Genomic DNA, 26,322 nt, shown 5'->3' with positions numbered 1-26,322 from the left:
CACGTGAGGAGAGGGGTCGCGTCTAAAAGCGGAGACGGATGGCGCACCGATCGCTTTGGCCCCATGCCTGCGTCTGCCTCGCAAATGCGGCAGTCAAACAAATGGGAGAAATCATGGCAGCTCCATTCAACAGATCCTCGGCTAAAAATAATGAGCCCGCGACAGAAACAGACCTTTGTTACCGAACTGCAGACGAGGTGCTAATTGAACTAAATAACACTCTGATGATGCTGTCTTTTGTGACCTTATGAGTAAGCGCAGCTGCATTCACAGATCTATGGCAGAAAAGCCCTGACATAGACAGTACTGGCTGCATATAAATGGGTATTTAAGATGGAGCCAATCACAGGGTCTCTCGGCGAGCTATCTTGATTGGACAGCTCAGCCGCTCGCCGTGAATGATCGTTCAATTGCTTATTTGCTTAAAAGCAATTATCTGTATTGATGCTCACGCGGTGTGTCCTTTAAGGACATAAATGTGAGATAAACACAATCTGTGGTCCTTAATCAGGTCCGGGCCGAATAATCAGGTCTGGGGATTAGAGGAGTGGGTTGAGGAGTATAGGAAGACCCATAGAAAGCTTCCACATCCTTAATGATCCTATCCGAGCTCATTTAAAGCAACAGCAGGGCCCGTATATATACCTGCCAACTCCTGCTGCCATATGCCTGTAAAGCCCATGACGCCTACGGCCATAAATCTAAATATCCACTTAAAAACAGCTCCAATGAGTGCGTGAGCGATCTAATAGGCTACATAGGTAACTACCTTCCGTACGATGTGTTCTCAGATTCAGTATGAGCCATTTTTTTTACTGTAATTGGTCTAAAGTCTTTTGGTTATTATTATTGGTAATAAAAACTAAAACAAAAACTAAATTAAAACATTTTTGAACTGTTAACTGAAATAAACAGTAACATAACTGGTAAAAAAACTAAAACTAAAACTGCACAACTAAATAAGATAAAAATAACCCAAATTTAGTTTTAGTTTTTGATCTGTTATAAAACACTAGAACGTGATGAAAAATGTAACATTGGAAAACATTTTTAAATAACTTTGGCTGCTTTAAAATAAAATATTAAAACCAAAAACTAAGATTGATCAAATCAACAAAACTAAATTGAAAAGAAACATTAAAAATAAAACAGTCATTAAAAAGCTGAAATGCTAAAATGGATCCTCTGATGAGAATGACTTGAAAATTTTTGGGACCACTGTATGCAATGAAGAATGCAATGTGACAAGCTCAGTAAAAATGTCCAATTAAGATATTTTATTCAGCACTTCAAAGTAGTTCAATCTAATTAAAATGGAGTATTTCATGCAGTTTGTGTGTGCTATGTATCTTCATTGCTTTTTGATTATCAAGTTGCTATTTTAGCCACATGCTAGTCCCACACTAATCTGGAATGACCTGCGAGTGCTAGTTAAGCCTCTCTTGCATTTCATTTGATGAATGTCAATGTCTTTTAATGGACTTTTTTGCAAAAACATTTTTACTGAGCTTGTCAAAACGCATTCTAGAATTGCCTCATCCAAGAAAGCTACAGTGGCCTCAAAAAGTTTTAGTCTTAAAAAATGTATGTACTTTTTGTGCATCACCCAATAAAATATCAAACCAAGAGCCTTTTAAAAAAAAAGAAAAAGTAATACAGCTCTTTTCAAGCATTTCACATATTAAAACAGATATAATGTTCCAAATTATGATGAAGTATCTTTGGCTTTTCTGCTTGGGAAAATTAGCTATTAAAACCATTAAAATTCACCTGGTTAAAAGTCACTGTACGATGGCTCAGAATTGTGAAGTTGTGAAGAAGAAATCTATTGTCATTTTTTTTGCAAATGTGAATTGATTCGACATTTTTATGACACTTTAAGCATGTCTTTAAGCCATTTTTTTCTTGCCACTGTATTTACACTTGCTGACAAAACATCCTCTATGTTGGAATGCTCTAAACACAGTAAGCTCATACTACATAGTAGACAAAATCTGTCTCCCAACAACAGAAGGAACTAAAACCATCCATTACGTTACAGTTAAATATGAATCAACCTCAGTTTCATTTAAAGTCTCGTCGCATTCTCAGAGAATCCTATCAGCCAGCCATTTTGAATCAAATATACTTATCAAAGATACGCCAACACGTCCTGCCAGAAACGTCACCGAGACACATCTTTTTCAGTGCATGGAGTAATTTATGAATATTACAAAAAGTTGTCAAACTTCAGCTGTCTGCTTTCCTCCGAAGTTATTTTCCCTACGCTGCTCAGACTTCATGTTTCCATTTCTGCCACTCTTCAAACCACACAAGGATGAGCACAAGCAGCAGTGCTTGAAATTCAACACCTAACATCTCTGGAATCTGAGATCAAGGTTGACAAAATCCAAGAGAAGAGCGGAAAAAGACAGAACTGGGAAAGGGGACGCGAGGAGAGACGAAAGTAGGGTTGAGGAGAGGTGAGAGGAGAGGAGAGGAGGAAATGCCTGAGAGAGAAAGAGGGATGAGAAAGCTGATCATTGTGTCAGCAAAAACAGAAAGTAACTTATAAGGAGAAAGTGTGGAAGAAAGGGGTGAAATGGGGATAAAAGAAAAGTCTTACGAAACACTCGGCCGCGTCGTCCATGATGCCCAGCTGGAAGCGCTGCTCGTCTTGGAAGGTTTTGGCCAGAGCGCTGCGCAGAGCGTCCGATGGGAGCACCTTCTCACTGCTGAACTGGAACTGGGCAAAGATGCTCTGAAACCACAAACAGCACCCCAAAGTAAGAATAAGAAACTGATGCAACTAAGACACGCCACAGCACACAACAGCTTTCGTCAGCCTGCCCGCTCACTGTGGAGAGAATACACACACGTCGAGAGAGGAGGGCTGACATACCGTACTGTAAAAACATTACACAGCAATACAACCAATCACAGACTGTTAGGAAAAATCAATAAACAAACACACAGGCTGTGCTTAGAAACCTAGCGACTTGCCTACTTGGTCCTTAAAAAGCATTTTTGTATATGATGGCCAAAAATACAGTCTAGCTATGTAGACCAGAAGCAAACATGTCAACATGTCTGTTATAACTAACCATGGTTTTACTACAATAAAAAAATAAATAAATAAAACATGGTTACTATAGTTAAACCATGGTAATCACAAATTATTGTAGTTATAGTGTAGTAAGACTGTGGTTATACAAATGTTTCAACACTTTTACTACAATAAAATTATGGTTAATTTTCATAAGATAACATTCCTGTCTAATGCTGTCTAAATAGGCGTCTCATAACAAACATTTCAATGTACCCAAAAATGTTATTTAGGCAAGAGAGGGCAAAAATACAAACATGTCAAATTCAAAATTATTTAAGGAAAGAAAGAAAAAAAAAACATAAAACAGAGTTTAGGCCAGGCCCAGCTCCAGAATCTAATCACTGAGGGTGCTTTAACCTTAATATGTATAATATATAAAGGTTTTAGTGCCATCCATTGCTATGGTGCAGCGCTCCATGCATGATCACTAAAAAGCTGTCATTCATCTTAGTTCATCGCGATCTCACAGTTACCTTATAATCAATGAAGTTCTCTATGCTGCACAATGAATTTCTTATTTACACTGTGTCTACTCTTATTTTATAATGAGATGATTCATGCTGAACACAACATCTAAACAAAAACTCTGGAGATTTGAGCGGTGAGTGGATTCTAACTTTAATGCCTCTGATTGGCTGTTGCGTTCAAGAAATCAACAGACATGTCTGTGATTGGCTACATTGCTCAATGCTGCAAAAACACGTTGAAATAGAAACCGATTTCCAGAGCGCAAACCATAAAGCACGGGATGGTTTGCCAAATCTGCAACGAAATGCCATTATTGGAGCTTTAACTGAGGGTGCTATTGATTTTGTTAGCACCCTCTAGCCCCCCCGTAGAGCCGGGTCTGATTTAGGCAGCAATGTTTAGACAGCCATACACAAGTATGCAAAAAAAAAAAAAAAACTAAGTAAGAAGGTTTTTGTTGTTGTTGTTGTTGTTTAACAGCTAGTGTTTAAACATATTTGAATGTCCAATAAAGCCAAGAAAATTTTCCAGTGTGCCCACTAATTCTGTTTAAATGGGCATCTCAGTAGGTTTTGAAACACAGCAAACGTTGAAATGTGTCTAAGTAGGCATCTAACAAAATTTTAAGCAGCTAATATTGGAACATGTGCCCAAAAATCATTCGATTTTGAAACAACTAATGTATGCATGTCTAATAATGGCCAAGATACTATCATTATCATGCGAAACATTTGTGGTAGGTAAGACGCTTCACAACAACACAGCCATACAATCAAACTTCGTCACGACATGACATACTTTGTGGAGTCTCACTCTACTCATTCAATTGGACAAGCTCGTTCCTGTAGCAGTGGTTTGGAAATATCTGACTAAGATACTGAGCTCATTAACAGTGAACATTCAAACAAACGCAGAGTCCTAAAAACCTGCGGTGGAATCTATTCTCCTGTCCATCAGCATTGGCACTGTTATTGAACCTAATGAACAATGACTGCAACACAATGCTCTCTCACCAGAGGACATCCTGATAAGCTGAACAAATGGACTCGGGCGAAACTCATAGTGCAAAGGCAAATATTTGCTGCGGCTGCAAACACACACACACACACACACACACACACACACATACATACTGCAGTTTTAAAACCCCTCATATATGCAGTGGGCACACTGCCCAAGGCAGCCCCCCTATATATGGAGGTGGAATGGGGGGTTTTCCCCTGAGCGGGACAGGCCGGTGGCTTTGGAACAGGTAATGCAGTGTGCTGACTGCACTGCGCCAAGGAGAGAAAGAAAGAGGATGGAGGGAGGGTGGAAGAAAATGAGAGAAAGAGTGGGAGGGACAGACGTAGAGGGTTATGTACCCCACTGAGGAAACTCGATGAGAGGAAAATTCAGCCACTGCATCATTTCCCCATGCAGCTCTAATCACACACTGTTCAGCCCAGCTAAGAGCCTGGAGTGATTTTCGCCTATGGACATATTTTAATGTCCTCTTCCTTCCCCATCTCTCTCTCTCTCTCTCTCTCTGAGCTGATGAAACACTCAGGACAGATAAGGGCCAAATGGAAGTCTGGTGTGTGTACGCAGCAAATATATCACTCGGGCAATCAGTGCTCAACCGAACTGCAGCTCTGTTCTGCTCTGCTCAGCTTGAGCGGGGCGGCAGCACACGCCCTCACACGCTCACAACAAACTCTGCGCTCGGATCTGATATAGCAGAATATATTTATCTAAAGAAAGCTGTTCTTAAAGTTTGAGACACCAGTTTCCAAGCACTCTCTTGTTCTTAGACAGGTAAAGTCTGTCTGACTGACAAACTCAACCCATCACTCGTTATGCTTTATCTGAAGTGTCAGTGCTGGTCTGTGTTGAAAACATTGAAGAAACCATTGGAAATGCGCATAGACTTTATAATCTGAATTTCTGTCTATCCAAAAGTAATAACACCACTGAAAAAGTACTTAAACCAGCCTAAACTGGTTTGCTGGTCTTCAAGTTTAAGCTGGTTTTAAAGGCTCAGGTAATGCTCTACACAATCCCAGCCAAGGAATAAGGTCTTGTTTAGCGAAACGATCTGTCATTTTCCTAAAAAAAAATATATATATATAGAAGTTTATATACTTTTTAATCACAAATGCTCGTCTTGCGTAGAGCCCTTTGAAGCTGTATTGAAAATGCAATTTGGACCTTCAACCTGTTGGTCCCCGTTGAAGTCCACTATACGCAAACCTTCATTTCTTTCCGCCTGAAGAAAGAAAGACATGAACATCCTGAATGACATGGGGGTGAGTAAATGATCAGGAAATTTTAATTATGAAGTGAGCTAATCCTTTAAGGCCGAAAGTCGATCGTTGGACCTTAGTTTAGAGTATTTCAGTCTCGTTTTTGTGGTGTGTTCCCCACTGCTGGACCACCATCAGTGGCTTTTTTCTGCAGATTGAGCATGTTGGCAGTGAAGCCCATTGGTGCAAGAGATCACTCTGATTGGCTGTTCTCAGCAAACCAGTGCACAAGAAGACAAACGGAAGTGACAAAATCCTGCTTTAAGCAAATTCTGCTTTATTTACATCTACATTTATTTACATTTATTTTTCTGCTGTACATCCACAGTTTCTGGCTCTTCCAGTTTCCCATTTTGAATGATGAAGCCAAACTACTACCTGTTGGTATGGAGAGTTATTTCCTCTCAAGCAGGTGCAAAACATTCATACTATTTGGACGTTGGCTGTAGTCTTTGTGGTGCATTTAAGCACAAATTTTCGGCCGAGACACAGGTGACGTGAGGAGAAACCAATATCGGCTTTTGTTGTCACTAATTCTTTGATGATGGTTTGGTTTGACTGGGTTATTATCATCTTGGCCAAACTGGTCTTCAGATTGTATAGCTAGCTAAAGAGTGCCCAAAACCCCTCTAAAATCAGCAAACAGACCAACCTAACCAAGAGTGGAGACAAGTAAACCAGATTAGGCAGTTTTCTCAGCAGGGACGTATTGATTATTTTACAAAAAAAAGTGTCTCATGCTCTAGTTAACTTGATACTTGCCTCAAACAAAACTCGAGTTTCTTTGAAAGACATGATGCAACTAAACTGAAAAATCTTCACAAATCCAGTGATTAATTCACTCCCAGCCCAGCTTAACAAGCAAAATTACCCCAGTCAACCAGCTTAACTACAAAGCCCGTTGGCGTGTCCAAAATCACGTCTCAGTGGGTACTACATTTGAATTTTGAACTTACTTGGAAACCATTAAAAAAGTTAGAATGTACTATCCGTCATGTTGATATGGTCATACTCCTTTAGTGTACTGTTTTTTGCATACTGTATAGTAGAGAATTATTTGATTTGGGACACAACACATGTTTTTTATGGACCAAATAGCTAGCTAACCAAAACTGACACATATAAACCACTCTGACCTTCCCAATAAGGACATTCATATAGCTAAACTTTCCCAGGTTCAGCCACAAACCGCCTTGAGCCTTTATATTATATTGCAGAGCGTGTAGAACTGGGAATCCCATTTGAGGGTTGAGTGGTCCATGTGTGCAATAGCAGTGTGGCAGTGGTGTGAAGTGTGGGATGTAAAGTCCTTCTCAGCTCAAACAAGGACATGGAACCCAACCGGCCTGGATATACTCAGAACATGCAAGTCCAGTCATATGCATACATACACATACACACACAAACCACCAGAGATTGTGTTGTCAGCTGCGAGCCCTGAGGCGTAGCCTGTGAAATGAGACATTAACCTCCACTCAAAGACACAAGACACAGTCCTCAGCAGTGACACACATCATCTGCACTGCTCAAAACTCACAAGGGCAATGAGTACACACATGCACACACACCCTCACAGGAGCAGCAATCTTGTGACGCACGTAAATATATTAATATTAAACACTCCCCAGGCTCAGTTTTCAAATTGCAGAGGGATTGAATCTCATGCTGATTATGAGTTTGTAATTGGGTTTAACTCAATCGCTGGCTCTCACTACATAAAATAGTGAGGCACAAACATAGAGGTGTCACTGGAGCTTCTATAATAGGAAACATCACCGTAATAGAGGTGGCGGCTTGTGTGAGTGACTGTGACTTTGCATTTATTTTGTTTGTGTGAATGTGTGTGTGTTTGTTGCCTCCAGCGTTGCAGTTCCTCAGCAGGGCTGATGGTCGGTAGAGGTCACCAACCTCAAGGCACTATCACACCCGGTGAAGTGGCAGTAATGTGGGCCCTTGCCACCCAATGTCACACTATAGCCTCTGTTAATGTACATGCAGCATCTCTGTTGACAAACATTGTAGGCTTAGAAATATGGTCAGTCCATTTAAATTATTTATCAAACACAGTGAGTTTGTCTGTCTATTCATATTCTCTTTTTAGGCCCCTAAATGTGCACTAAATGAGTTTTAAATTCATAATACGGCCATCACTTTGTTTTTAAATAATTAATAATAATTAATTGATTAAACAATATTGTCTTAATTTATAACTGTTACTGGGTTATGTACAAATCATTTCACATGATCTTTTACTGTAAATTAATAAATAAATACATTATAGAATTCATTTTAGAAAATGGGTAGAAAGTGTTAACTGCAATATAAGCAACAATGTTACGATTTAAAATATGTCATTTGAAGAGTAAATCCTATAGCAACTGAAATGAGATTTAAGTTATTCAGCAAGGACACATTAAATTTATTAAATGTGAGAGAAAAGACATTTTTAATGTTACAAAAGATTTCTATTTCAAATAAATTCTGTTCTTTTCACCTTCCTATTCATCAAAGAATCCATCAATTTCCAAAGAAACATTAAGCAGCACAACTATTTTCAACATTGCTAATAATAAGAAATGTATTTTGAGCATCAAATCAGCATATTAGAATGATTTCTGAAGAATCATGTGTCATAGACATTTTAGAAAATATATTCAAATAGAAACATAGAAAAAAGTATATTTAGATTAAATAAATAGAGAGACTTCTTTCAAAAACATAAAAAACTAACCAACCCCAAACCTTTGAACAATAGTATATCAAAATGTCACTCAGAAAAAGGTAAAATACCAATAATTAATACAACTGAAGTAGTTGTTAGGTTGAGAACGCAATGAAATCAATGAGTGCAATCAGTAAATAATATTGGCCAAGTGTTACTTGTGCATACTTCTGCAAACAATCAATTTTCATCTTCGTACCCCTCAGCTAATTTGCATCTCAGTAAATGAACATGATATTCCCCACAGTGAGAGCGCTTTCAAATAAACACATTTGAAGAATTCAGCGGTTTCCAGAAAGGAATGGAGTGGCGAGGGCATATTTCAGCACTCATTAGTAGCGTTAGATCATTAAATTTCAATAACATGGCTGGCAAGCAGGCGGCTGGCGGGCGGCACGCGTGAGGAACTCTCAGAACCGATGGGCCGAAACTAACGTTTTTCCATTAGAAATGAGAAAGGTGACGTAATGCATGCCAGTCAAGGCTATAGCGGGGGACAGCCAAGGCCACATGAGATCACATACCACCGGTCTGCAGGAAAAGAGCTCAGGGCAAGACCTGAGGGACAGGAATCCACCTCAGAGTCAGGCACTGAGCTTTACCACAGAGCAAAGCTTCATCACAGGGCCTGAACAGAAGCATGCCATCATGTTTGTAAGAGGAAAGACCAATGTCGTGCTGAAAAATAATGCAGTCAACTCAACAACATTTGTCATTTCAGGTACTGCGAGACAAATTATTTTGAGAAGCACAGTCATTTCTTTTTTCCTTTCAAAACATAATGGGGGCTTAAAGCTTGTTTGTTTGGACGTGATTAAAATTAAAGGTCTCTTTCCATGTCTGTTTCGTTCTGAATACATCACCTGGATGATATCATTTGCTTTTAGTCCCGAATGGTTTAACAGTGAATAGAAATGGAGCTAAATTTAACAACAGGTTTAATATGGTGAGAAAACATGAGTGAGAGAGAAACGGCGAGAGTGTGAGTGACGAAAAAATGGAAGAGCAGGAGAAGGACATGAAGAACAGTTCCTGGTGAATGCTCATAAATCCTGGCAAATATGTGAAAGCATTCTCATGATACGGCTCTGTGTCACCACAGCAGTGTGCTTTCTGATGCCTCAGCACTTCACACACACTTCATTTAGAGAGAGAGAGAGAGAGAGAGCATATTTCAATCACTGTGATGGATTTCACACAAGCTCATTTGTGTTTCACATCAACAAAGTAGCCCAGAGAAAACTGGACAAGAACACACAGCAATGAGATTCTATCAATCCATCCATTTATCCATGCATCTATCCACCTATCGAGCCATCTGTCTATCTATCTGTCTGTCTATCTATCTAGCTATCCATCCATCACATAATTAAACAGATCAGTGAGATACTTCTCATTTGGTCATCTTTAAAACTGCAAAACAAACTCTTATCTCTCTTTTATCATCTACCTACCTACATACCTACTTTCTTATTTATCCATCCATCCATAAACCAGACCCAAATACATAAACATTAAAGACTCAAGACCATCCAGTTCCTCTATCCTCAGAGGCAGCAGTATGAATTAATCTCAATTTGACTCAATTCCACAGAGCCAACAGGCCACCAACGCAGAATTTCATGACTAAAGATGACCAACTCCAAGGAAACCAACACCAAGAGGCACAGACTGCTTTTATGGTGTCACATGGGCGTGAAAATCCATTTCAGGGCCATCAGAGCAGAGTAGCCAAGGTAACAGGTAGCTGTGGAAACAGTGGAAGGTGCAGGACCTATGCATTAGCAGAAGAACCAAGCATTCAGTTCAGAGAGAGCAAGACGCCTGGACATAAAATAAAGAGGTAAATCACCCAACACCAGAACAAGATTAGACCAGGCACAAAGTAGAGAAAGAAAAAGACCTCTCAATCTATCAGGCTATTTGTACCTCTCCTTTTCTCTCAGGCGCAAACACAGCCAACAAGAAGCGTTGGTATTTTTGGAAACAAATGGCCAAGTACAAATCTGACGGCAAAGATTTCTTTTAACACAAAACAAGGAGCCTCTTAAAGAAATATGTCAGTTTTGTGACTTCTTACTGGTATGTGACACCTTTAAATAGCACAGCTACTTTTAGCCTGAGGGCGACTAGAAAACAGGATATTGTTTGAGTGAGAGGCCTTTGCTTGTTATTTAAAAAGAGACCCGAGTTGCTTTTCCTAGCATATATCTCCCTCTCCTCCTCCTTCTCCTCCCATCTCTATCAGCCTCCAGGCAGGAAATTAAAAAGACTTCCTCGAAAAAGAGCGACAGAGAGCTCTTGATGTTGAGAATCTCATTTTCATTCTGTTCCTGTGCTACAGTAAGGTCAGCGAGGAAGTCAATTAGTCCAAGCAGCCTCTACCCTCACCTTGCTGGATCATTAGAAGAGCAGCCTGGGCACACTAGGAGATTCCTGTAGCCTCAAGCAACTTTTCTGAGAAGGTAGCACCTCTTGAACTGGCATGCACAACTGGGCCTTTTTTAGAAAGCACCTGGTAACACTCACCTTGAGAGCGCAGAAGATGCACGAGTCCTCCATGCACTTGTGGGTGTTCAGTTGCCGGAAGCTTCGGCGGAAGATGTCGAGATGCCAAAGGACCTGTGGTCAAGAGAACAGAAGGGTTAAGTCAACTGGTGATCGTAGGTGAAATTCAACTGTTAAGTGCCCATTAAGAGAAACGTCTCTTAAACTGCCCAAATTTTCCAGAGAAACCACTGCCATTCCTGTTGAAAATACCAGCATGTTTTGGATGATGTTACCCATCTTGAGATACAAACTTTTTAACTAGCTTTGCCAGTAAGACGTCATTGGCTTTCTAGCTTCACCAGAAAGACCATGGTGGTCAACCGCTATTTTTTGGTGGTGAACCTCATGGTGGTCCACCTGCTAGAACATCACCAAAGCAGAAAGGACAAATGCTACCCAGCAGAACTAGCAAAAACCAATATATTACAAAACTGCAAGCGCAAAACTGAAGAGTTATGCAACGGCATCAAAAAATGACTGTTTTCAAACAGATTTTACACGTTTCCATTGTTCAGAACTAACAAGAAGGTCCCATTCCATCCTAAACTCCATTAGTATGGCTTTTCAGGACACCCATGCAAACCAAACAACACTGAACGCACCACATAGACAAAGTCTCCACTTTTTGGGGAAAATTTCTTTCTTAGTTGACTCTGCACAGGAAGCTGGGATAGCATTAAGTAATTTAACATTGAAAAGATGACACACTTCGGCTCTCACTTACCCTCAGGGCAGGTTTTCACATTACACAAAACAGCCCAGAGGCTTCCTGGCCCCGTCCCGCAGAGCTCGGCCAATATCTGCACAATCTTCCAATCCTCTCAATAAATACGAGCCAGTCCTGGCTGCTGCTCTCACTCTGATCATCTGCCAGCTGTCCACTCCACTTAATCCTCTCGGCAGACCAGGAATCCAACACTTCCAGTGGCCGTCCCGGCTCCGGCGCAGTTTGAGACCGCCGGTTCCCGGTAGAACGAGAGGTAATGGGGAAGACGGAGAGGAAGAAGGATGGAGCGGAAGACAGCAAGAAACAGAGATGTGAGGACACAAACTGTCTGGAAGAGAGAGGTGCGATCGCACATGAGGAAGAGAGATGGAGCAAAGGAAGGGGAGGGGGGAAGATAGCGCGAGAGAGAGAGAGAGAGAGAGATATGGAGAAGTGCGTAAGAATAAGAGCACGTGTGGAGCGCAGAGGGGGAGACTGCTGCAGAGATATGAAGCTATGAATTACCGAGACCGAACATGCGGTACACGCTGCGGATCAGAGTTGTTCGGAGTTCACTTGCCCCGGGCACGACTCACACTCATCATATAGAGCAAGACGTAGAGAAACTGCAGAACTAAAGTGGAACAAACAGCGAGGCTGCACCTTTACCCGCAAGCAACCATCTGGACCCGAACACACAGACACACCTCACCAATGATCAAAGCTTTATCCGTTCCTAATGCTTCCACCATTGCCAACTGGGCCCGAAAACAAACCCATAACATCATCATCATCCAAAACCAGGCTTATACACACACGCAGACCACACACATAACAGATCAGCATTGTTCTTCAGTAACGCAACAAAAAAAGACAACAATGCAGAAAAGCTGCAAAATCTCACAGTGTGGAAACCAGTTCTAGCTGCTAACAATGCAGGAATGCCACACTCAGCTTGGGAAGCTGTGCTTTGTGATTTTCCGTAGGGTTTGTGATCGTATGTCAGTCTCTCCATACTTTACTGCAACTAATACACCGGCACTGTACAGTAAATCCTCAAGCATCTTTGGTCATTGTCAAAGCATATATAGGACTAGTTGGAGTATCAAACATAAAATTTCATAGGCTGGAAATAAAGCAGGAAATAATGTAGGACGTCTTGATGTTTTTCAATGCTGGTTCATTTCATTTTTATGTCATGATGGTAGACAATAAATGTTTTAAGAACAAATCTAAATAATTGGGGATGCGCCAAAACAAAACAAAAAACAAAACAAAACAAAAACTAGGGCTGTGACAAGATAAATAAAAAGAAAAATATGTGAGAAAAAAAACAACAACAACTAGGGCTCTAACAAGATTTAAAAAAAAAAGAATAAATAAAATTAAATAAAACAATTATATTATGATACACCACATTGTCTTTAAACCTGTGAATGCACACTTTGACCATGGTGTACCAGCAGAAACCACAAAATCCCTTTTTACTTTTTTTTTACTACTGCAGTTCCTCAGTTTCCATGGCTTAATCAAACAGCAAAGTGTCAACTGGTTGCACACTTTAAAATCCCTCAAGCTCACAGATGCAGTCTACAGAGGCATTCTAACGTCCTATTTGACATATTCCTTTTTGCATATTACGTAGGGTATGTAATGACAGAAATCTATAGCGACCTGCTGTGATTCCTCATGCAGCAACACATTTGCTGTCCCCTGTGCTGCAGCGAGCCATCGCATCAACCTGTGCATGTGGCTCTAACCCACAGCTACTCTCCTCTGAAAAAAGGCAGAGACAAACAAACAGAAATAATCACAAACAAATCGCTAAGTGCGGGACTCCCCTGAGACTGGCGGAAAATAAATAGATGTGTTTCATAACTAATACACAAAGCATCTGCATTAGGTCCGAGGAACAAAGAACACTAAAGCCCCTTTGATTGGGCTAAATATGTGGAAGGAGATTATATAATGCTTTTTTCTTCTTTATCTCCCTCTCCTTCTAACATTCCCAATCTTTTCAAGCACTCACTTTATGTCTCTTAGCATTATGAAATGATCCTTTGGGTCTTTACCTAGAGTTAGTTCGTAGACAGATTATGCCCTCAAAATGGACTACATAAAACATTACACCCCAATCCTTAACAAGCATCGAATGGCTTTCTCATTTCACTCTAACACTTACACACAGGGTCACATGCATATATAAACATATTTAAACATATACACACAAACAAAGCAAAGCTCTGGAGTCTCAGCTCTCTTTTCTGTTCCCAAAAGCCCCGTGGCAGCACTACGTGATTGTCAGTTCGGTCTCAGGGCAGATTTGCTGCTAGTCTCTGCAGCTCTTAAGCCTGGCCTGGTTTCCTCTCAGTACATCCTCAAAGAGCTCTGCACTCGTGTGTTCCGACCTGCCTGCCCTCGCTTTTTGCTCATTTCAACTCTCTCACTTTGTATCTCTAAAATAAAAAGCCAAAGAAAATGTTAAATGCTGTAGCAGATAAGTCAACCCTGTTGTTATTGTATAAAATACAACAAAATTCATTCCCGGCAACTCTCAAAGTAACAATGGGTGCTAAAACATTACAAATAAATAAATAACCAATCAATGTGGTTAGGCTAACTGTATGTATGTATCTATCTACATAGCATAATGTTCTTGTAAACTGATCTGATCTGAGTTTCATATTTTGTCTAATATATTGATATAAAAGCAATATATTTTTTCTCTTTCCTTACTCTCTCTTTATATGATGTGTATCGTATGACGGTTTGTCTTTGTTTTTAGGGTGACGTTTTAACATTCTGTCAAGGGTCTACAGATGTAAAATAGCCTTTTGGGCTAATTCTGGCACATTTACAGTTATGTTTATTAATGTGCATTGCCCCTGTAAATAAATAAATTAAATTAAATTAAATTAAAAGCAAATGCACTGTGGCATGATTTTCAAACTGTTCAGTAGGGACTATAGTATGGCTTTGATACAATATAACTTCCTGTCAAGCTTCTTTGAAACAATACGTATTCTCAAAAGTGCTGTACAAATGACTCAACTTGACTAAATATGACTAAAAATAGAGAGAATAAATGGTAAATTAGCTGTCTTTTTAAAACGTGAATTTGATACGATATAACTTCCTGTAAAGCTGCTTTGAAACAATTTGTCTTCTGAAAAGCACTACACAAATCACTTGACTAAAATATAGGGATATCTTTTGCAAATAAATGCAAATTAAATTCAATTATTTAAAAAGTTTTATTACAAAAAAAAACAACAACATTATCTGAGTAAATTTCCTTCAAACTGACAGATTTATTAAACAGTGGTGAAACTTACAACTTGTCAGTTGGTGCCTGCTCTAGTTCGAGTCTGGCTTGCAACATGTCCTGATCTTATTCTCTGTCCTGATCCTATTTCTGGCAGGGGTGGGGGGTGAAGATGAGGATGATAAAGATCAAGAGGTCAAATCCAAGGACACTAAATCACTAGGATGCACACAGGAAAGGCTGGAAAAGGCACATAAGTGATGATGTAAGTTGTGTGCCTAATAGCGCAGGAAGATGAGACCGGGCTTAAGCAGATTAAGCACAGACCCTGTTTCATTCCAATCCACTATTAAATGGGCCTGAACCGAGCTCATACCCACAGCCTCTAAGAAAGACCAGTTCAGGACTCTCAAACAGCACCATATGGAAACGCTCGGTCTTTAGCAACACACTTCAAAGGAGTGAGGCTGAATTTAAGGGCTCCAGCTGAAAGAGAGGAGCTTAGCAGAGCTGAAGGAGTGAGAGGAGAGATGCTGAAGGATGACAGATTGCATTCTGGTGCTGGCGTATGCGCTTTTCTCTCCCCTTCCTTATTTTATTTAGTAGTGATGAATCGGCTACCCGCTGAACAATGAGCTGAGTGGATATGGGTGAGGACCGGCAGTCGGTACCGCAGTTGCAGAGAGGGCATATGAGAGAATGTAAGAAAAAAAAAAAAAAAAACGGAACAAAAGAGTAGGGCAGGGTGATATACATCAAATGTCAAATTTTTTACGAGACATTTTAATAATGTCAATGATTAGGGTAAGTTTGGGTAAGTGTGATTCATTTGATGAATGAATGAATCATTTCAAAACTCTGATTTAGTACACTGTAAAAATTATTTTTCACAACTGTAAATACAACAGATTATTGGAGAATAAATCTTTTAGAATAAAATACTTTTTCATTCTTTCTACTAAAATATTTCACATATTTAATTCAATGAGATTCTTTTCCATTTGTTAGTAATTAATTGTTTCTACACCAAATTTTCTATGTATTAAAATGCGGTTATTAATTATTTTATAGTGTTACATTGGTGCATAGGGTCCAAAATGAACGCCACATGATGGTTTTGCCATTATAACTTCATACAGAACAATATTCATGTAAATGGTATAGATTTTCCCTAATTACTCACCACTGAACTGTCACAAAAATTGATATAAAACTTAAAATGTTAATTAAAAAAAAATGTTAATTCATAAAATGTTAATTCTGGATCTGTTTGGTGCATATTTAAAAGAAAATCTGAAATATTTATTGAAAAACTACATTTTTACTGTGATTTCATTAAATATTTTCAATGTAATTGGTAACAAATGATGGTGAAAAAGCATTTCAGAATATAAATGCATAAATATCAAGATACTGAATAAAAGAGAAAAAGAAGGTGTTATTTATGCCTCGATAACTTACTGCAGAGTCAAACACAGTTACTGTAAATATGCAGCTTTCTGCAGTGTGGGCCCCAGCTTTACATGGTGAAAATATGGCCAGAATCTCACGCAAACAGAGACAACTTTAAGCACAGTGATAAATTACACTCTCCGTCAGCAGCCCTGCGGAGAGGGCTCTGATGCTATGAAGTTTGAGTAGGCGAGGGGCTGTGTCGAGCAGCGAGTGTGTGTGTGTGTGTGTGTGTGTGTGTGTGTGTGTGTGTGTGTTTGTGTGTGTGTGTGAATCCCATGTGGGCAGGCTGGGATGACTCAGAGTGACAGATGCACACGCACCACCGTACCCCTCCCGTCCAACACCAGTGACCAATCGATCATCCCCGACTCCTGAGAGGAAGGTGAATTGCGGCACGATGCAGAAAAAGAAAAACGTCAAAGGTTAATTTAAACATACATACAAACTTAAATTCCATTAAGCCAGTGACACAGATCAATTATGTATGTTTCCTGCACTGCTGCATCTTTAACACCACAACAAAAGAAGTCATATTTTACTTGAGAATCCGAGTTTGCTGTGTATATTGAATGTATGAATTCAATAAAAAGACTATACTGAACAATACTGTCTTTCTGTCGCGTTTTCCTCATTGACTGCCAGCAACAACCTGCAATGTAACCACAGTCCAATTCAGAAGCAATTAAGCAAACTGTATGAGAGGCCATTCACACAGAATGCATTTTAACATTTAAAAATGTGAGATTCATGGCAGAAGAATGCAAAATGAAATGCAAGGTCTATTTGAGTGCTGCATTTTTGTTGTAACAGTCGAATACGAATAGAAAATCAATAAAAATGGTGGAATGTAAAAATGTGTGAATGTTATTTTTACTGATTGATTGTCCATATAAAAAGATTTGAAACAGATTTTTCTGACTTTTCTGCAGAATCGATACGCCAAGTGGTGACAAGTGAGTTTTTGAGTGAGTCAGTGAATCACTCACTCAAACAATTCATTCAAAACACTTATTTATTTTAGAAATAAACCAAATCATTTAAAGAAGTGAATCATTAAATCGGACAAAACAAGCACAGCCTGTCAGTAATCATTAAAAGCTGCAGAGTGGACAGCTTCCAGTACACAATTTGTAAACGTTTGAAAGAGGCACTGAAAAATGAACATAGCTGTAAGAATTGGGCCAACACAAGGACGAAAATGAGAGAGAGGGTCTTTTCATGTCCTTCGGCTCTGAAGGGTCTCCAAGCATCTGCTACCTGATCAAGCCTGCTGGCCACATTCTCATTTCTCTGATACTCTCACTCTCCTCAGCCCTCGGGGCAGTAATTAATATGACATACATTCTGTTAGGTCGTTGTGCGTGTGATTAATTTTGTGGGAGTTGTAAAAGAAGTGGTCCTAATGAACTCTTCTTTTCTCTTTGTAAAGTCAAATCGAGATTTCTCGCCTCTCTCCAATTGTTTCAACCTCAAGTCTGAACTATACTAATGCCTCACCACAATGGAAACCAGCCAAGGCAAATATTACAGGCTTGTTAAGGGTTCCTTCAGAGAAGACAGACGCTACAGATATAATATTTGGTGGGAGTTTCAATATTTATAAAGGTAGTGCATTCCATTCTACCCACAGTCATGAACACAATGAGAAAGTTTTACACAGCTCTCAGTCAAACAGAATAATCACTATATTAATATATGCACAATATACTGAAGACACAGCTAAATTTATTATAACAGGTTTATATTTGAAGATTGTTTTAAGTTCACTTTAATTAAAAGTTATAATACTTTTTATGTTCTGTAACTATTCAGGCCTATAAAAAATGTTTAAAATGATGCCTTTTAATTTTACTGTAATGTCTAATGGCTATAAATTTCTCATTTTATCATCAGAAAAAAACACTAGATTAAAAACAGGCCAGAATTTAACCGGTGTTTCCCGTATGAGCACCAAAGTCCAAACATAATTGCTAAAGCATGTGCGGTAACAGCTAGACCATTTTCATATGGCCATAAAAATTTTCTGTTCCTCCAAAGAGTGCATAAATGTTTGACCTGACTTCTTATTATGAGACCAGTAGAGTGTTCCAGGAGGTTACAAGATGGTGACAACTAGCACACACATCCTGTCCTCCAGAGAGAAGTGTCCGTCTACCACCAGCAGAACAACACAGGAGGGTAAGGGGCGACTGACAGGGAACGTGGTCTTATAATCTGGGTCACTGCACCTCTGCAGATGTGTGACAGGTGTGAGAGGAGAAGAGACAGGTTGCAGCCCCCTCTATAGGGTTACGGGGAGGTAAGACTGTCAGGACGGCTTCCCAAGACCAGATCTCCAGTCAAGCAGACCAGACGACACTGAGGGAAAGACTCGGGCAACTAATGGTCAGTTGAATGAAGGATCACGAGAATGTTACACAAAAGTGCTTCTACAGGGTTTGAATGTTTGTATGCACGTCCAAAAATAGTGAACAATTGCAGAAACAAGAGTTACAACACATTAAAAGAATAGTTCAACCAAACTGAAAATTTACTCTCTCTCAGGCCATCCAAGATGTTGAAGAGTTTCTTCTTCAGGACAAATTTGGAAAAATTTAGCATTACAGCACTTGCTCACTTATGGATGGATGGGTGCTGTCAGAATGAGAGTCCAAACAGCTTATAAAAACATCACAATAGTTCACAAGTAATCCACAAGACTCCAGTCTATCAATTAACATCTTGTGTAGCAAAAAAAGCATGTTTGTAACAAACAAATCCATCATTAAGATGCCTTAACTTTAAACTGTCGCTTCTGGACAAAATATAGAGTCCTGTTTTCACTTGTAAACTTTGCTTGATCTTTGCATATTTCTCTCCTGATTCGGACGAGAGACTTTTTTTACTAGAGAAAGCGATATTATGGATAGAGGACTATTTATGGACTATTTGAATTAGGTTTTTTTTTACAAATGTGTGATGTTTTTCTCAGCTGTTTGGACTCTCATTCTGACGGCACCCATTCACTGCAGAGGATCCACTGGTGAGCAAGTGATGTAATGCTAAATTTCTCCGAATCTGATAAAAAAAAAAAAAAAAAATTAATCTACATGGATGGCTTGAGGGTGATACATTTTTTTGTTTTTGGGTGAACTATTCCTTTAAGCATTAAAGTATGATGTCCTTTTTTATAAATGCCAATATGTACGTTTAAAATAACCTTCAACCTCCATAGCCATAAAACTTGAAGTCATCCAGTACTTCATCCCTTGACGTGTTTAAGGCAGTTTCTCCTGTCTACATCTGTATCCATGCTTTCTCGTCTCAGGTAAGGTTAGGCAGCTGTGTGACAGGAACAGTCAGCCTACAAAGGCCCACTGGGACTCTTCCATGCGACTTCTAGTTCCAACCCAGTCCATTAATCCCTACTGTAAACAAGCCAGTGCCTGCAGACGTTTGCGTTGCCTCTAGCTCTTTGTACGCAGCAACTTTGTGCACAGGAAATCACGGCCCACCTGGCTTGTCACATTAAAGAAACACTTCAGCTTCATGCTAAATATCTGTCCTGCTCCAGATAGATACTGACGCTAAATACAGGTAGACTCCAGACATATGGCAGTGCAGGTGAACTATTTATGGTTTATTTATGTTTTTTTCAACAGCTGTCTTTACACTTGCCGCAACATTTTGTGAGTCAGATAACGACGTAGCTGTTATTACATCACACAGATGCACACCAGTCTAGAATTGCTGTGCTGTTCTGGTCTCTTCCGGCGTACAGTGAAAGTGCTGCAACATCACAGGCACACAAGACAAAAATGGTTATTTTGGTTTAATAGGCGTTACTAATCTTATTTCAAGTAATAAACTATTCAGAACAACGTAGTGCCACATGACACACTATTTTTGCATTTATTTCATGCATTGAGCAAATTTGCTCATGAATCCATAAAATGTTTATCATGCTGCTGCACGCTGTCTCATAGTATATAGTGCAAAGTAAGCAGCATGGTAGTCTTGCATACTGCGCACAGTTAGTTTTGGGGTTACCCAAGGTAATACTTGTGCATAGAAGTGAAAAAAGCATATCCAGTCATTGTTTACTGGTATTTTTTAGCTTTGTGTGTCTCACATAAAGTGCATAAATTAGCATAAATGAATATGGAAACATATTTATCCTTGAGCCAGCATTTCCCAAAAGGTTTACATGAATGTAATGCTTGTCTTTCTCAATCAGGACGGGATGTTTCGTTGCCGCTGGACTACTTACAAATTATTCATCTTATCATACTAAACAACTATTACTATATGAACAACATAACAAGAAATAAATTAAAGAAGCAAAAATAGTAAATGAATGAAAGAGGGAATAAAAGGAGGAGAAATTAAGGGAGGGAGAAAATGACAGGGAATGGAAGGATGGAAATGAAAAGGAGAGGAAAACCAGAGGGAAGTAATGAAGGAAAGAGGGGATGATCAAGGAAGAATGGACGGAAAGGAAGGGAATGAAAGTTAAAGGGAAACAGGAAAGAATGAATAAAAAATGGAAGAACAGAAGTGAAATGCAAGTGAAAGGAAAAGAAGTAAAAATGGACAGAAAATTGAAGGAAGACAGGAAGGATGGAAGGGTAGAAATGAAAAGGAAAGAAAATTAGGAGGAAAGTAAAGGAAGAATGAAAGGAAGGAAGAAAATGAAACTAAAAGGGAAGGAGGAAGGAAGGAAGGAAAGGTAAGAAAAGAAGTGGACGAAAATAAAAGTAAAACCATAGGAAAAAATAATAAAAAAGGAATGAAGGGAATAAAAAAGGAATAAGTGAAGGAATAAAGAAAAGAAGAGGAAAACTGTAGGTAGGTAAAGAAGGAAAGAAGGGAGGACGAAGGAAGAACGTAAAAGAAAGAAAGAAATAAGCCACTCTGTCCTGCAGTTTGAGTAATAAAACAGATATTGTGATTATGCAAATGAGCCATTGTGAAGAGTAAAAGAAACATTGGCATGCCTCATTAGCTCCTCTCTGTCTTTCTTCACCATTATTTCTTTTTCATCTCAAGGTATTTCTATCAGTAATGATTGCGTTCACAGCTGGTATGAGGGAAGACAGCTGAAAAATGGCTTTTTAAGTGCCGCAATCACCATAAAATCTGGATTTGATCAAGTTGGCTGGCAGAGAAAATAAATTAATGAAGGAAGGAAAGCCACGTGATCCGGGCCAGAGGGGAGACAAAGGTGGCGTGGCGTGGACCGGGATAATTACCGGCAGCAGTCCCGGCCCGGCTTCAGTCAAGGAGGGCTGTTTATTCAAATGAGCTCTGATAAGGCTTAATGTGGACAGCGGCTTATTGCTCTCGTCCTAATGAGAAAAATCACAACACTCTCAGAACAGGTGCTCCGGCAGACAAGCAACACAGACAGCACAGTGTAAAACAGCACTAATGGCAGCTGAATAAGGAAAAAAAGAGATAAAAACCAGGAAAAAATGCCATGGTGTGCTAACAGGGCAGGTGATGCTGGAGGCTGTTTTTAGGCTAAACATATGCTTCGTTATGATTCCCCATCTATCCATAATACTCAAACAAACAGGTTGTCTATATGAATATAGAGGGAATTATTTCTGTATTGTTAGACTCTCTGATGGGAGATTTTACAAAACGGGTACCATTTGTGATTCGAATTGACAAGATATACAGCGATTTCAACAATGAATAACTGATGCCAAAACACGATCGTGTTGTGTCTCCACTCGTATTTATAGCATCTTTCTGTATAAACAAACTAATCTTTAAATGGAAATTTTTTTTTAAAATAAATAAAATTGTCTTCATTCTCTCACTATTATGTAAGTGATACTGTATTATTAAAAATACCACGTAATGGACCATTCCATTAAAAAAGTTTATTTTTTATAAATTTCATAATAATAAACAATCTTTTAAGAAAGGAGCTCTTCAAGTTTAATAAATATTACTAATTATCAACTTTATATTAGCATGATTTTTTATTGTAAACTAATTGATAAATGAAAAATGCTAATTTACATAGAAATAACAGAATTAAATTTTCTCTTTCTAATAAGCGCTAGCAGTTTCACTTCATTGAAAGCAATGCAAAAACTAAAAAAAAAAACACATTTCTTTGATAAAAATATAAAATAATTATTAAATATTATTTCATAATAATTTTATGAAAAATGAATACAATTTAAAAGAACTTTTCTAGTTTGTTCCTGTGATTGCAAAGCTGAATTCTCCAGTATCACATGATCCTTCAGAAATCATTCTAATATGCAGATTTGCTGCCCAAGAAACATTTCTTATTATTATCAATGTTGAAAACCATTGTGCTGCTTAATATTTTTGTGGAAACTGTGATACATCATTTTTTTCTTTGATGAATAGAAAGCTGAAAAGTTTAAAGCTGAATAAATGTATTAATTTTGCTTTAGGTGGCACAATATAACTTTAATAACATTTAAACACATTATCTATCTGACAGACCGTAAAAAATCTCGAAAAGTACTTTTAGGAAAAGGCACCCACTTCATAGAATGACCCTGCAGTAGTTTAGGTACTTCTGCAGACATTTTAAAATGAAATATGATTAGACTCTTCATGAAGAGAAAAAAATGAGATATGATTAGACACTTCATAATAAGTACATGATTAAAAAGTGTATTAATTATTTCAGCAAGGTTATCTCAGGATACTGTAAAGTAAGCCCTGGGCTCTCAACTGATTTCAGAGCAAAAAAAAAAAAACTTGCTAAATTAAGAGCCTTTCGTGTTACTTAAGACGCAGTGGGATGAGAATGTGCATGAAGGGGGAAATTTAGAACTCAACTTCCAAGCTTAAATTAAACACCTAATCTCTAGAGGAGTCTGTCGAGACCCTTTCCAAACTGATATTAGGTAGAGCTTCAAAGGTCTCGGAGCAACCTGCCTTCCAGGACAGCAGACTTAAAGAACTAGTTCACCCATAAATGAACTCAACCCTGATGTTGTCCCAAAGCTGTACGACTCTATCTTCAGCATAACACAAGAAAAGATATTTATAGTAGGGTCCAATGTTATTTCTGACCCCAATCTTCTTCAAAAAAAATCATCTTCTGCGTTCCACTTAAAGGGACAGTTTACCCAAAAATTCTGTCACTATTTATTCACCCTCAAGTTGTTCCAAACCTGAATGAGCTTCTTTCTTCTGCTGAATATAAAAGAAGAAGGCGAATAAATGATGACAGAATTTTACATTTTGGTGTGAACTATCCCTTTAATTCTCAGAAAAAAAAAAAAAAAAACGAAGTGCATATTGGTCCCCAGGCAGATGCCAATGACACAGAATCCATTTAGCCGAGCTTCTTTCCAGCCCAGTGTTCAGACCACAGGATTAGTATAATAGCCCATTTTTATTTTTCATTACCTATTAATAAGTCTCTACTGCGAGATGAAGCCCGGACCTTTTGCTCCCACACACCTGGCTGGCCTGATCCGGCTGAAAATGAGCGCATCCATCGCTGAGCTCATTTCAGGAAAGCTCAAACAGAGCTTTTGAATGAAGTGCCCTAGAGGGTCCACGTTAACCCATTTACAACAGCACACTCAGGACGCATGATGCATAAGATCCTTTGGAGAATTGGCTGCGATGCTACAGTATCTCACACATGATGAGCTAATCTAGAGGGGCCTCGCTAATAGAATTTTTGTCTAACGTCTGATAAGAAGTTAGTTTGCCTTCACTGGATCCGTGATTTGATTTAGCTCTTTCAAGTAGGTTGCGAGTGAACAAAAAGGAAAAAATGAAAAAACACCCTCCAGCATACTTCTGCTCCCTCATCCCTGTCCAGCGCTGTTACAGCGACTATAAAGTGATTATTAAGGATTCCTCTAAAGTGGGGAGAATAAAAAATGTATGATTTGATAACCTTTTTTTTTTTCTTACCCTTTCTCTTTTTCCTCATTTACTCTTTTTAGTCGTACCTTCCTGAATGTGCAGTATTTGTACATATGCATCTATATATACTGTGTAATAAACACACATTTTATTTCAGTTAAGTTAAACTAAATGAGATGACAATGTTATCTGGTGTGTATGTATATATGTGTGTAATATAAGAACAAAAAAGACCTACTAACTAGACCTATGTTGTTCTCAGTATCCCGTATGGAAGTCGAGTGGCTTTTTGGAGAAGCGTCCAAAGCTATGTTGGGTAGGTTACAGAGAGGGATGTTTAATTTATGAGCAGACAGACTGTTTGGCCAGACAGATTGGTGTAAGTGAGGACAGCCTACAAGGAAGACCCAGATAAAGCTCTGCTAAACTGGGACCGGCAGAGACCAACAGTGACATCAGATACAGCAGCATGAAAAAGATAGAATGGAAGAGAGAAACAGAGAGAAATCCATAACACTCTGAATGAACTCTACAGCCATCCCAGAATACTAATACTGCTTCAACTGCGCAACAACTTCTCTGTGAGCGACCACATTTGTTCTGAGCTGTTCACAAGGTCCAAGAAAGAACCTTTGGCTGTAACCATCAAAACTGAGTGAACTGAGAAAATGTAAATGTTTTTATCTGTAGGACGCTATGATCTGCATATTATAATGATTTCTGAAAGAGCATCAATAAATTACATTTTAAAATATATTCAAATGTAAAACTGTTAAATAGTAATAATATTTCACAAATATTACTGTTTTTTACTGTATTTTCAATTAAATTAATACAGCCTTGGTGAGCATGACTTTTTAATTACATTTTTATTTAGAAAAAAAGACATGCAGCTGATAAATATCTACAATTGTCAATATCAAGCCAATAAATATTTTGATAATTTCATAATTATATATATATATATATATATATATATATATACACACATATATCTCACAAAAGTGAGTACACCCCTCACATTTCAGAAAATTTTTTAGTATATCTTCTCAAGGGACAATACTACACAAATGAAACTTGGATATATTTTAGAGTAGTCAATGTGCAGCTTGTATAGAAGTACAAATTTACTGTCCTCTAAATATAACTCAACATATAGCCATTATTGTCCAAATAACTTGCAACAAAAATGAGTACACCCTAAGTGAACATGTCAAAACTGTGTCCAAAGTGTCAATATTTTGTAGGGGCACCATTGTTATCTAGCACTGCCTTAATCCTCCTGGGGTTGTTGCTGGCATCCTCTTCCACTCCTCTATAATGACATCACAGAGCTGCTGGATGTTAGACACATGGTGCTTCTCCACCTTCTGCTTGAGGATGATGCCCCACAGGTGTTCAATAGGGTTCAGGTCTGGAGACATACTTGGCCACTCCATCACCTTCACCTTCAGCTTCATCAGGAAGGCAGTTGTCATTGGAGGTGTGTTTGGGGTTGTTATTATGTTGAAAAACTGCCGTTCGGCCCAGTTTCTTAAGGGAGGGGATCATGTTCTGCTTCAGTATGTCACAGTACATGTTGGAATCCATGCTTCCCTCAATGAACCGCAGCTCCCCAGAACCAGCAGCACTCATGCAGCCCCAGACCATGATGCTACGACCACCATGCTTGACTGTAGGCAAGACACAATTTTCTTGGTACTCCTCACCAGGGCATCGCCACACATGCTGGACACCATCTAAGCCAAACAAGTTTAGCTTAGACTCATCAGACCACAGGACACAATTCCAACAATTCATGCTCTTGGCCAGGATATCTTCAGCAAACTGTTTGCAGGCTTTCTTGTGAGCCAGCTTCAGAAGAGTCTTTCTTCTGGGACGACCGCCATGCAAACTGACTTGTTGCAGTGTGCGGCGTATGGT

At 38.9% G+C, this 26,322-nt stretch overlaps 1 protein-coding gene across 11 annotated transcripts in view; it reads right to left on the bottom strand.

The window, feature by feature from the left end:
- Positions 1-26,322, bottom strand: part of usp54b (ubiquitin specific peptidase 54b) — a 162,314-nt gene that overhangs the window by 92,177 nt on the left and 43,815 nt on the right. For 10 of the 11 annotated variants that reach the window (XM_058792727.1, XM_058792726.1, XM_058792734.1 and 7 more), the window contains 2 exons: positions 11,093-11,185; positions 2,606-2,740 (listed from right to left, as the gene is read on the bottom strand). In XM_058792727.1, coding sequence (XP_058648710.1) covers positions 2,606-2,740; positions 11,093-11,185 — 228 coding nt within the window. Of the gene's footprint in view, positions 1-2,605; positions 2,741-11,092; positions 11,186-11,837; positions 15,103-26,322 lie in introns of those variants that run through there. The other variant, XM_058792733.1, reaches the window with a different exon arrangement.

This window comes from Onychostoma macrolepis, chromosome 12, assembly GCF_012432095.1.
Source record: "Onychostoma macrolepis isolate SWU-2019 chromosome 12, ASM1243209v1, whole genome shotgun sequence".
NCBI classification, from domain to species: domain Eukaryota; kingdom Metazoa; phylum Chordata; class Actinopteri; order Cypriniformes; family Cyprinidae; genus Onychostoma; species Onychostoma macrolepis.
Note: the sequence above shows the minus strand (reverse complement) of the source record. Positions and strands in the feature narration are given on the sequence as shown.